The 12,935-nt window shown below is 42.3% G+C and overlaps 1 protein-coding gene across 1 annotated transcript in view; it reads right to left on the bottom strand.

Moving 5' to 3' along the window:
* Nucleotides 1-10,475: 10,475 nt before the first annotated feature.
* LOC137304231 (uncharacterized) overlaps nt 10,476-12,935 on the bottom strand; it is a 41,613-nt gene continuing 39,153 nt past the window's right edge. Inside the window, exon 7 of the mRNA XM_067972788.1 lies at nt 10,476-10,561. Coding sequence (XP_067828889.1) covers nt 10,476-10,561 — 86 coding nt within the window. The remainder of the gene's footprint in view (nt 10,562-12,935) is intronic.

Consider the following 12,935-nt stretch of genomic DNA (forward strand, 5'->3'; position numbering starts at 1 on the left):
TGCAGAATACGAAAAAATATTTTGTTTTTTTGCCAGTGTAATAGATCCACAGGTGGTGTTTAAAGCAATCGATTGCTGAAATCATGCAAATAAATTATGCAAATAAATCAGCTTAACAACCAGAAATGAACCATCTAACTGTTGCTCAGCTCCTTATTCACTTAGTGTCCCCTTTGTAAATCATTTCCATTGACTAATGCTGCTAGGAGCCATTTCATGCAGAATTACTCAGTATAGGCTCCAACTATTGATATTCCCACCAAAAAAAACTCCAAGAAAAAGGCAGCATTTAAAATTACACAGGCAATAGTGAGGATGGCCAATGACCAGATACATTGCCAATTTATTGTATGTAAGCAACTTTCTCCATTTTTAATATCTGTATTTTTGTTTAGTTAAAATGTTCACTTCTTTGTCTGTTCAGAGAGCTCCCCTGATGGTTGAGTGTGGAAGTGTGCCATGTGGTGTGGTACTGGCTCAGATCAGTCAACAGCGCAGATCTATTGGAACATAGGAACAAGAGCAGGCCATTCAGCCCCTCGTGCCTGCTCCTCCATTTGATAAGATCATGGCTGATCTGTGATCTAACTCCATATACCTGCCTTTGGCCCATATCCCTTAATACCTATTGGTGGAACTTGATTCAAACTCATTTCAGAACATTACAGCCAGGAGACAGGGAATATTTGATTCAACAGAGGTGAAAGGCCAGTGTCTATCCCACTGTACCACACAGTTCTCTTGCCAACGCCTCTGATGATACTAATATTCATCAATGTATAAACAAATATATTATAAAGACTTACATCAATCAGAAACATTGCAAAATTCTTCACATACAATTAATTGCTTACTGGAGTACATTCACTGTTGCGATGTAGGGCAACATGGCAGCCATTTTGCAAACAGCAAGGTCCCACAAACAACAATGAGGTGAATGATTAGTTAATCTGTTTTTGGTGGTGTTGGCTGTGGGAAGAATGTTGACGAGAATACTACAACTCTTTGCGCTTCTTCAGAGTGCCATAGCATCTTTAACTCTACAGGGAACCAGTGATACAGGCAGAATGGGGCTCAGTTTAAACCTCATGGCACCTCTGACAGTGCAGCACTCCTTCAGTACTGCACTGTATATCAACCTAGATTATGTGCTGAAGTACTAGAGTGGGCCCTGAACCCACAACCTTTTGATCCAAAAAATGTTTATAAAAAAGTAACACAAAATAAAAAGAGGATTCCATCACAATTCCTTCTTGCTGTTTTGTATTTATTCAGCTAAGAATTCAACTATGTATTTTAGGTTTTGCCAATTGTAGCATTATCTCTTTGAAGTAAAAACCCGAGTAAATTCAACTGTGGGAGAAGGGACTGTTGTAAGTGACAGATTACAAAACCCGAGGACGGTCATGTTACTGCAGTTTAAGTCCATTAATAATTCAGGGTACTAGGTGAGTTGTACTGGCAAAAGGTGTATAACTTGCAGGTGTGTAACTTAAAGTCTGTTTATAAATACCGGTCATTTGTTTACATTTGTTAATTGGGAAAATTCCTGATAAGATCAGCTACAATTACCAATAAATAAATTCCTCCTGCCACCCTTTACCTTGTATCCAAGTGCCAGTGGAGTCTCACGGGAATCAATGGTAAGGCCTTTGCTGTTTACTAGGTGTTAGGAGAACGATCTGCAAGTTTGTGCATGATACCAAGATATGTGCAATGTTAGGACTGTAGAGGAGACCAAACTACTGCAAACAGATCTAGATATGTTGAGGGAATGGGCCTGCAAATGGCAAATGGTATTCAATTTAGACAAGTGCAATGTTATGCACATGGGCAGGACTAACACTAAATATGCATACGCCCTACAGGGAATGGAACTAAAGTCAATGGTGAAAGAAAAAGACTTGGGTATCATAGTTTATAACTCTTTAAAGGTCACAACCAATGCAGTGAAGGTACACCTAAAGCAAATAGGGTGCTGGGCTGCATCCACAGGATAATTCAGTATAAAACGGAACACACCATTTTGACCCTGTACAAGACGTTGGGCAGGTCTCATTTTGAATATTGTGTCCAGTTTTGGTCTCCGCACATGGTGGGGGATATTGAGGCTTTTGAAAAGGTTCAGAAGAGAGCCACAAGATGGATTCCCAGTGTAAACACCTTGGCTTCCCAGATAGGCTTAAAAAGCTGGGTCCATATAGTTTAGAGAAATACAGATTTAGGGCTGATTTGATTGTGGCCTATAAAATAACAAAGAGACAAATTATTTACATGAGATAGGTTGAGGAGTACAAGGGACCATGCTTGTAAGTTATGCAAGTGTAGAACTAGGTTAGATATTTAGAGATCTTTTCTTAGAGAATTGAAGACCTATGGAACAAGTTGTCAGCTCGTGCAGTGGGTGCTGATTCATTGGACCAGTTTCTGGCTGGGGTGGAGATCACGTCATACAATAATTAGGTACTAAGTAACATTACTCATGGTCAATGTCATCTGGACTAGTTTTGATCACCTTGGAGGGTCGGAGAGGAATTTTCAAGATATTTTTCCCTAATTGGCCTTGGGTCTTTATCTGGTTTATCGCCTCTCCCAGTAGATTATATGCACCAGGGTGGGTAGGGAAAGTCTTAATCGTGAAGCATACTCTATGAAACAGGCTGAATGGACCAGTTGGTCTCTTCCTGTCTGGCATTTTTCATACATAGAACAATGCAGATTATGGGCGATATAATAGAAATGTTTAAAATTATGAAAGAATGGGACAGGGTAGATGGAAGCAGACTGTTTCGAGTAGTTGAGGGGTCAAGAATGAGGGGCCATTGATGCAAGATTAAATGTAAGAGATTTAGCGCAGTTATGAGGCTTCCTGGGTTAGTGGTTAAGGCAGAAACTATGTCAACATTCAAGATTAGATTGGATAGGTGGATGAAGGAAAATGGGCTGAAAGGATATGGAAACACGTTGGGTCAATGTGATTCAAAGTATTTGCTCGTGTGGCGGTTAAACACCAACATGGACTGGTTGGGCAGAATGGCTTGTTTCCGTGTTGTAATTTCTATGTATGTATTTCTATGTACAGTTTTAAAATGCAGCAGTGTCAGCTTCCCTCAGTCTGCTTTCAAGTGTTGAGCCTGGATTCCAGCACTGCATCTGATTTTAAACCACCCTTCACTTGCACTCCAAAATAGATTGAGGATTTGCATCTTAATCCAAAACTGTATCATCTTGTGGTGTTCACAAGCAATTACGAGTTTCTTTACCCCGCCCACTTTCTCCTCTCCTCTTCATGCTGACTCTTACTGGAGTATGGGCTCCACAGGCACTGGCCACCCTCTGGTACTTCACCCAAGTGGCCATTCTTCATGTCTTCTAAGCCTGTCCTTATGCAAGATGCAACACATGCTCTTTCCAGCAGGGGTCACTGGATGACCAGGATGATTTTCTCTCACCAGCCCTGCAATTGGTATCAGAAATGTGGTTGAACACCTTTCGTCCCACTGTCTTATGAATAGTGAGCTTGAGTCAAGTTTGTCTCAATCACACATTAAGTGATAAAATCAGCTTATGATGTGATTTTTGGGTATCCGGATGTCATCTTTGGAAACTTATTGCTACTGTTTAAATGTTTAGTCACTTGGTTGTACCAGGCATGACCACAAGACTGTAAAATTTGTGATGTGGTTTGAAAAGTATGGGAATTTTTGAGTTTGCAGAGGTCATTCCAGTAAAATTCCCCCCCCCCCCCCCCCCCAGTTTTCTGCCCTCATCTTTCGAAGGTGTTGGCTTTTGCTGGGCTACGGTTCCACAAGCGACAGCCAGTCTCCATTACTTCACACCTGTGACAAGCCTGAACACTATCGGAAGGATATTCAACCATGCAGTCACGCCTGATCCTGTCGTCATTGATGTCCACACCTGTACTTTCTGACAAGGGTCACGAGACAGTGATTAAAAGTAGGAACCCCTCCCTAACTCAAGGGTGTTGAGGCTAATTGTAATGTCCCTACTGCTGCTGAGGTCAGCTAAGAATTCAACTATAACAACTTGTATTTATAAGGTGCCTTTAAAGTAGCAAATGCCCCAAAACACTTCAGAAGAAAAAAAATACACCAAGCAAATCCTCTTTTCTCTTGTACTCTATTCTCCTATTAGTAAAATCCAAAATGCTACTCGTCTTTTTTTTGGTTTTATTTACCCATGCTGATATAGCTCAGTGGTAGTATTCTTGCCTCTAAGTCAGAAGGTCGTGAGTTTAAGGCCCTGTACAGTCTCGAGACTTGAGCACATAATCTTGGCTGACACGTCAGTGTTGCACTATTGGAGGCGTCGTCTTTTGGATGACATGTTAAACTGAGGTCCCTCTCAGGTGGATTTAAAAGATCCCAGGGCACTATTCAAGAGCAGTGGAGTTCTCCCTTTGGCCAGACCAACATTTATCCCTCAACCAACACCACCAAAACTAGATTATGTGGTCATTTACCTCATTGCTGTTTGTGGGACCTTGTTGTGCAAAAATTAGTTGCTATATTACAATGGTAACTACACTTCAAAATACTTAATTGGCTGCGAAGCGCTTAGGGACATCCTGAGGTGTGATATGCACTGTAAAAATACAAATTCTTTCTTTTCACACTCACACTTTCAAAGAATTATATATTTATGCTCCTAGGTCCCTCTGTTCATCCACACCCTTCCAAGTTTGGATTCCCTAATATAAATTGAAATTTAAATGAAAGAAAACAAAAGGAAATTGCATGCCGACAATTAGTGCAGAGGTACTCATAATACAGCCTGGTGCCATTAGTAGTTTGGCACTCATTCATCTGTGACCCTTGGCTGCTCCATGTACCTCTGGTCTTCCACTTATGGCTGACTGGCCTGTGCTGTTCTCTCTCCAGTAAAACAAATGGTAAGGGAATGTTATTAGGAGGCAGGGTTATCTCAGTTCCCACACAGTAAGTGAAAGGGGCCTATTAACATACAACTATTCATTACCCTTCCTGCAGCGAAGAGTCAGGACTCCAGTTGATAACTGTCTACAGCAATATGATTGAAATCAGGAGCTCACCATGTGGAATCGGAGGCACAGACCCATCACTCTGTGGTGCAGAATGTCGAGTAACAATGCATTAATGTAACCAAAACACTGCAAATAAAGAAGATACCATAGCTGACAGTTTGAGGCTAGTCAGGGTACTGTACCTCACTCTAATTCCTATTGGTCTGAGTAATGGTGTTCGTTGTTCTGATTCCTAACAGTCTGAGTGTGAGGGCAGTTTCAGTGTACTGTATATCACGTTCACCCTTGTTATACAAAGTCTGCTGGTAGAATATCGTCTTCATTTGTGTAGTGGTGCGTGCAGGAAGGGTTTAATTTTGCCGGTCAGTTGCACTGCTATGGTGAGGAGTGAGTAATAGCTTCATGCACTGTCTAATACGCACAGGATTTATACTTCCATTATGCTTTCTTCTGATTGAAAAGATCTGATCACAAGATATTTACGATGAGGAAAGCTATTTGGTCCTTCTTAATACACCCACCCAGAACAACACTAACAATTACTACACCTAACTGTTTTTAAAAGATTCCAAGGTTTGCACCTCCACCACTCTGCCCGGAAGTCTGTTCCAAATGTTGATCACTCTCTGAGTCAAGATGAATCTCAGTCCTAAAGTTACCCTTCACAAGTTTGAAATTATGTACACTTACCCTACTCCCACTGTTTATTTTAAAGAAGTATTCAACATTAACCTGTTCCATACCATGTACTATCTTATATTCCTCTATCAGATCACCATTAAGATGTCTTTTTTTCTAAGCTGAAAAGCCCAAGTCTTTCCTCATAACTCAGACCCCTGACACTAGGGGTCAGCCCCGTGGCTCTTCTCTGCACTGCCTCCAGTGCTTGAATGTCTCCCTTGTTTCTTGGCGATCAGAATTGAACACAGTGCTCAAGGTGTGGTCTGGCCAGAGCACGTCTTGGTCTGAAGTGTATTCTACTGTTTTGGCTATGCAGTTCAACATGCGATAACTTTTGGGACAGTATGAGTGACACTGGGCTCTTTTCAATCAGAAGGACAATGAGTGACTGCCAGACAGAATAGCAGTACAGGAAGCAGCACAAGGCTGCATTTCTCTTATGAAAATACAGCAGATGACAAACTTGACTTTAGTTCCACATGGCATGGTTGACTCTTAATACTGTCAGGGTAACCAGGGATGGGCAATAAAAGCTGCCTTGTCAGTATTGCCCACATTCCATGAGCAAATAAAGAAAAGACACAGTTCTCCCTGTACTTTACAAAGCGGCTGATTAACCTAATTTCAGTGACAATTCAGATTTTTTTTTGAATTGCTGCCAGTTCCACTTCTGGCCAGTGTATGGAAAAGTAAATGGGTCCACAGATATCAGGAACCCAGTACAGCATTACTTTCCTGAAATAAAAACAGAAAATGCTGGAAACACTCAGCAGGTCAGGCAGCATCTGTGGAGAAAGAAACAGAGTTAACATTTCAGGTCGATGACCTGTCGTCAGAACTGGAAGAAGTAAAGATTTAACAGTTTTTAAGTAAATACAGAGCCAGGGAAAGGGGATGGGGAATGGGAGGGGAGGAAAAAAAAGGGAAGGTCTGTAATAAACTGGCACAGCAACATAAAATTGCTTTACTTTGCAAAACAGGTAACTGCATAGGTGCCGTAGCCGCTTCAGTTATACTGTGACTGACAGAAGGAAATGTTGGTGAGAGGCCACTTTAAGATTTGGCCTTATTCATACTGCCACAGGTGAGATGGTTAGAGTCACTGGGGCACTATTGTGCACTTCTATGGTCGGAGTGAAAGAAACAGCACAGCACTAGCCCAAACATTCACTAGAATTCCCAGTCAGTTACTCAGTGACTCAAAGTGAGCGGTTGGTCTCTGCCTGACCTGTCTGTGTTTCACTAACTGTGTGTGAAGGTGATTTTATTCTACTATATTTACCTCTAGTTCCTACAAACCTTGAGTGTCTATTTATCAGTTCTCCGGTTTCAATAGTACTACATTCTCAGGTCTAAACAAATCACAATTAAACACTTTGTCCAAGAATGACTGAATACAAAATAATCAGCATGAAGAGCTTCCTGTTTATAGCTACACACCAACAAAATATACTTTGTAAATTGATTAAATGGTTAGTTTCCGTGTTGCCAGTCCTTACTGGATGGTGTTGAGTTTCCATCCTGACAAGGTCCAATCCTGTAAATGAAAATGAAAAGGGTAAAATGGGATATCAGCATCAGAATCCTTTTTTGGCCAATTTTCTCCCTACCCTCTCCTTGCTAAAGTACAGTTCAATGGGGGCCAGGAACTCTCTGGTATTTCATTCCAGTGGCCATTTTTCATATCTGTGCCTGGATAATTAGTGTTGGTAGACTATTCGAAGGTGGGGAACATGACAGCTAAGCCAATCCCCGTCTCACCCGACATCCGTATACACGTACTTTCCAGCAGGGTTCAATGGATAGTAATCAAGAGAGGGACCCTGGCTGATTTTTCCCTTCCTGACCTAGGGGTAATGAGACCAACTGTAGCACTCCAACTACTGACCCTGCTGAGATCAGCTAACTCTGCACAAACCAGGGATGGAACCTGGGACCTACTGTTCTGTATGGCTCAGTTACCTACTGCTTTAACCAGCTGAGCAGATCTGAACCCTTACTGACGAATGGAGCTATCTGTAGGGGAAGTGGCTATGAATGGTGCAGTAATTCAAATAGCACCTTTAATATTGCAAAGAGTTCCAGGGTGATTCACAGTTGGGGTTTAGGTCAGAGAGGTGACTGAAAGCTCAGTCGATAAGGTAGGTTTTAAGGAGGCTTCTGAAGATGGGGATGGAAGAAACAAGGTGGAGGGAGAGAGTTACAAAGCGTGGGGGACAGATACTGAGGGCTCTGTTACCAATGGTGAAGAGACTGGGGGTGGGGGGGGAAGCACAGTGAATCACAGTTGGAAGAGCGGGAGGGTGGGGGCAGGACATAGAGTTGGATGTTGGGATCTGTAGACAAGGATGAGGACTTTGAAGTCGATGCATTGGGGATGGGGAGTTAATGGAGGTCGGCAAGGACTGGGTGATAGGTGGGCAGGATTTAATGCAGAATTGGATGAGGGCAGTAGAGTTCTGGATGAATTGAAGTTTATGTGGAGTGCAGCAGGAGGCCTGTGAAAGTTGTGTTGGAAAAGTCAAGTCTGGAAGTGCAAAAAGTATGGATGAGCATTTCAGTGGAAGTGAGAGTAGTTAGGGATGCAGATAGATGATATGTAGAAGGTGAAAGTGGATGGATAGGATCTAGGGTTTGAAGCTAAGCTCAGGGTCTAGCAGAACATTAAGGTTGGAAACCATCGGCTTGAGCTTCAAGGACAGGAATGAGAAAGTGTAGAGGCCCAGGGTGTGGAGTTTCTGGCGGGGGCCGAACAGGATGGAATTGGTCTTGCCAATGTTAGCTTCAACATGATCTGATTCATCCACAACCTGGTGACGCATAGGCAATCAGACAGCACAGTGACAGTCACGGAATCGGGGGTGATGGGATGAGGTAAACCCGTGTATCATTGGCTCATATATGAAAGCTAACCCCAAGCTAATGGCTCAGGGACAACATATGGTGAGAATTAAGAGAAGGCCAAGGGTAGAACCAGCGCCTAGAGTCACTGCAAATATCTCTGCGACATAGATCACTCACCTCATTTTACGTTGTCACTTTTTGCTACGTCTAAAATTAAACAGAAATATGAATTAGAATGAACAGGGCAATGTTTCTGTGGGAATTTGTTAAATGAAATTCCACAAACTTAGAAAACAGAATTAACGTTTAGATACTGATTTAATGGATAAGCCAGCACTAACAGAAAAGACAAGATTTGTCTTGAAAACATTGGATGCAGTTTACTTTCCTCCTGAATTAATGTTTTTAATTAAAAATTAATCCAAATGAATTCACTACAGTCTTAGTTAAAAGTAACAGAATTCAGTAATTTTCCTTTCAGAAAAGCTTGACTGTTACTTAAGCTAGAAGTGGCACCAGCAACAGAACAGATGATGTGTTCCCCTCAGTTACTGAGAAGTAAAGATTCCTTCTATAAGTTATACAGCCTAGGAGGGTCCCAAGTTTGATCTCGATCTGTATTAAATGGGCTGTTCTCAACTGAGCCAGCAATTAGGTGCTACAATTAGCTTCTGCAGCTATCATCTGTGCGTGTGAGAGCTTGAGGTTTGGTTGTAATCTCCCCCACAGTTAAAAAGAAAAACTTGCATTTGTATAGCGCCTTTCACAACCTCAGGACATCTCAAAGCGCTTCACAGCCAACAAAGTACTTTTAAAGTGTAGTAACTTTTGTAATGTAGGAAATGTGGCTGCCAACTTGCACATAGCAAGGTTCCACAACAGCAATGTGATAATGAGTACTCCCTCAGTACTGCACTGGGAGTGTCATCCTAGATTTTGTATTCAAGTTTCTGGAGTGGGACTGGAACACGCAGTCTTCTGACTCAGAGGCGAGACTAACTGCCGAGGTTTGTATGTGAAATATAGCCCCTCTGGTGAGGTACCCAAGGGCAGCCATGGCCTATGGTGCCTCGCCTCAGTAAAGGAGTCAATGTCTTCAGAACAGGAGGGGAGAAAGGAATAGGCTATGCCACAGATGCCTCTCTGCAGTGCCTCTACCCTCCTAATCATGATGGATCGCTTTTCCATGGGGGAGGGAAAAAAGGAAAAGTAACCCAAATAAATAAGTAATTAAATAAATAAGTCATGCTTCATTTTGGCCGCACTCTTGCCTGTGTTCAGAAAGCTGTGGGTTCGAGCCCTACTCCAGGAATTTGAGCTCATTATCTAGGCAGACACTTCAGTGCAGTACTGAGGGAATTCTGCAGTGTCGGAGATGCTATCCTTTGGAAGAGATAAACTGAGATCTGCCTGTTCTGATGGTTCAGGTGGGTTTAAAAATTCCTTGGTACTATTCGAAGGAGAGCAGGAAGTTCTCCCGTTGTCCTGACTCCTGATTAACATTCCCCCCTCAACCAACACCACCGAAAACAGATTAACTGGTCATTCATCTCACTGTTGTCTGTGGGATCTTACTGTGTGCATAATGATTACCGCACATACCTATAGAACAACAGACACTGCACCTCAAAATAATTCATTGTATGTGAAGCACTTTGAGGCATTCTGAGAGATGTGGTAAGGTGTTATATCAATGCAAGCCTCTTACTAATATACAAATGGTGTGATCTGAGTATTGCAGCAGAGCTATGAAACTGTAGCTTCACATCTGTCTTTTCCTCTAAGAATGTGCATAATCAGTTAAGTTTGAAAAACATCCTATTTCCTTAAGGGTCATGGTAATACTTGTAACTTATAAATCAGACATTTCCAGAAAGTATCCCACCTAACATGGGGTGTTGGTGTGTACAATGTGTCCGCATAAAACTTACATTTTCTTTATAAACTTTCTCGGGCAAAAGAACCAGGCCAGTATCAGTACTATAATAAAACCCACGATAACAGCTAAAATAACTGGAAAGAAAGGAAGAAAAAGGAGTTACCACAGCAGGAATTATAACTAGAGTTGTGTCAGTCCTGTGACCTATCCAGTACCTGGTAGATGCACAGCGCAAACATGTTAGTAAACAACTGCATAATAAAAATATCCCTTAAGAGGGGATATTCGATTCACTGAAGGTGATTTATATACTCTACGAGTGATACACTCCATTGTGTAAACAAGACAAACTGCCTTATCCTGATGGTGTGCTGGGCCCACAAATTCAGCCATTGGGTTTTGGTTATGTAGTCACGGGAATACCAGCTCCCAGTCTGAGTGTAAAAGTAGAAGAGTGATGCACGGACATCACTGTCTAAAACTAGGTGAAGTACACTTAAAAATATAAATGCACCTTACATCGACGGAGCGGGCACGTCATTTCAATCCTCTCTGTTGTACTCTATAAACTGAATCCCTAATACATAACATAGCTATGTGAAAAAGAATATTTATAGGGAACTTGCCCATGGTAGCTCCCTTCCCATCAACAACAGGTGAGCAGTACTCCTATTGCCAACAGCATTCTCTATGTAAAGGATGCGAACTCTGTGCTTTCAACAGTATCCAGGTCCCATCACGCTGTTGAAGAAAACAGGAGAGATGGCACTGGGAAGTTGCAAATCTCCACTTTAGTGCCACTCTCCAAGCAGCCCAGCTAAACATAAAAGAGCCTTTGCATGCTAAAATTGCAAAGTGTCATGTTCCTAGGCATTTACCAGTACTACCCCTTGACCAGCTCCTAGGAGCTGTCTCAGATTCAGGCTGTAATATTGGAAAGCAAGGGTAAGATCCCCAAACCACCCATGGTGTGAATTTTCATAATGGGACAGTGTTTTTGGTGATTTCCCCCATGGGATGACAGCAATTCCTAATTGTATGTGGAGATTGAATGAATCAGGAAGGGGCAGAGGTAAAATTTATATCTCTGAGCCATGCAGACCAGAAGGTCTCAGATTTAATCCCCAGTTTGTGCTGAGTTTGCTGATCTCAGCCAGGACAGTGGTAGACCTGCCACAACTGTCCGTAGAACCCCTGGGGTTACATTGAGTCCACAGCACAGAAACAGATCATTCAGTCCAACAGGTCTATGCCGGCGTTTATGCTCCATATGAACCTCCTCCCTCCCTATTCATCTAACCCTATCAGCATATCCTTCTATTCCTTTCTCCCGCGTGTGCTCATCTAGCTTCCCTTTAAATCCATCCATGTTATTTGCCTCAACTACTCCTTGTGGTAGCGCATTACACATTCTCACCACTCTCTGGGTAAAGTTGTTTCTCCTGAATTCCCTATTGGATTTATTAGTGACTATCTTATATTTATGACCCCTAGTTTTGGACTCCCCCACAAGTGGAAACATTTTCTCTACGCCTACCCTATCAAACCCTTTCCTTATCTTAAAGACCTCTATCAGGACCCCCCCCCCCCCCCCCCCAAAACCAGCCTTCTCTTTTCTAGAGAAAAGAACCCCAGCTGTTCAGCCTTTCCTGATAAGTAATTTCTCTCAGTTCTGGTATCATCCTTGTGAATCTTTTTTGCACCTTAGGGAGCTGAAAGTCAGCTACGGTTCATTCTACTGAGAATGTGTGTGTATGGGCCCTGGGCGAGTTCAAGATTAGGCTCAGCTGTGATCTCCACCATAATCTGATGGTTTACTGACACTTACTATCAAGGCCTACACATGAATAATAACTACTGGGGTCAGGTCCCGGAGGGTGACAGTGCCTGTGGAATTGTACTCCAGGAAGACCCAGCATTCTCAGGAGAGGGGAGAAAATAAATAAGTTTAAATGAGGAAGGATTATTAAATTCAACGCTGACACTGTGCTGTCTTTATAATCAGCGAACGATGTCAGCTTTCCTAATGCTATTGCTTCCTCTAATATTCATAGATTACAGGAGCCAGGCTGCACAAGCCAACTGTTTAGTTTTTCCAAGAACCTCACCCATTTTGTGTAGAATGTGACAAGATGCATCTAATATCCAATACAGTGGCAAATGCAGGCTGAAGTTAGTCTCTGAGTGCCAACATGAACTCTTTCTTTCCTGTGCTCTGAATTGGTCTTGCCATAAAATAAACCCACACATCAGGATTATATTTTCAGTTGCGATCAACATAGAGGGAATGTAGTTTTAAGTGGCATGGGGGAATGCATGATGTAGTACTGAGCTATACAGACCAGGAAGGTTCAATCTCCGGTTTGTGCTGAGTTGGCTGGGGCAGCAATTGGTGAGCTACAACTGGCCTCAACCTCATACTGCAGAAAGAGTCAATACCTTTGGGTGAGGACAATAAGGAAAAAAGAGCCAGTCTGCTGCTTGACTCACTTTCTATTTTCAGCATTT

Source organism: Heptranchias perlo, chromosome 37, assembly GCF_035084215.1.
Source record: "Heptranchias perlo isolate sHepPer1 chromosome 37, sHepPer1.hap1, whole genome shotgun sequence".
Taxonomy (NCBI): Eukaryota; Metazoa; Chordata; class Chondrichthyes; order Hexanchiformes; family Hexanchidae; genus Heptranchias; species Heptranchias perlo.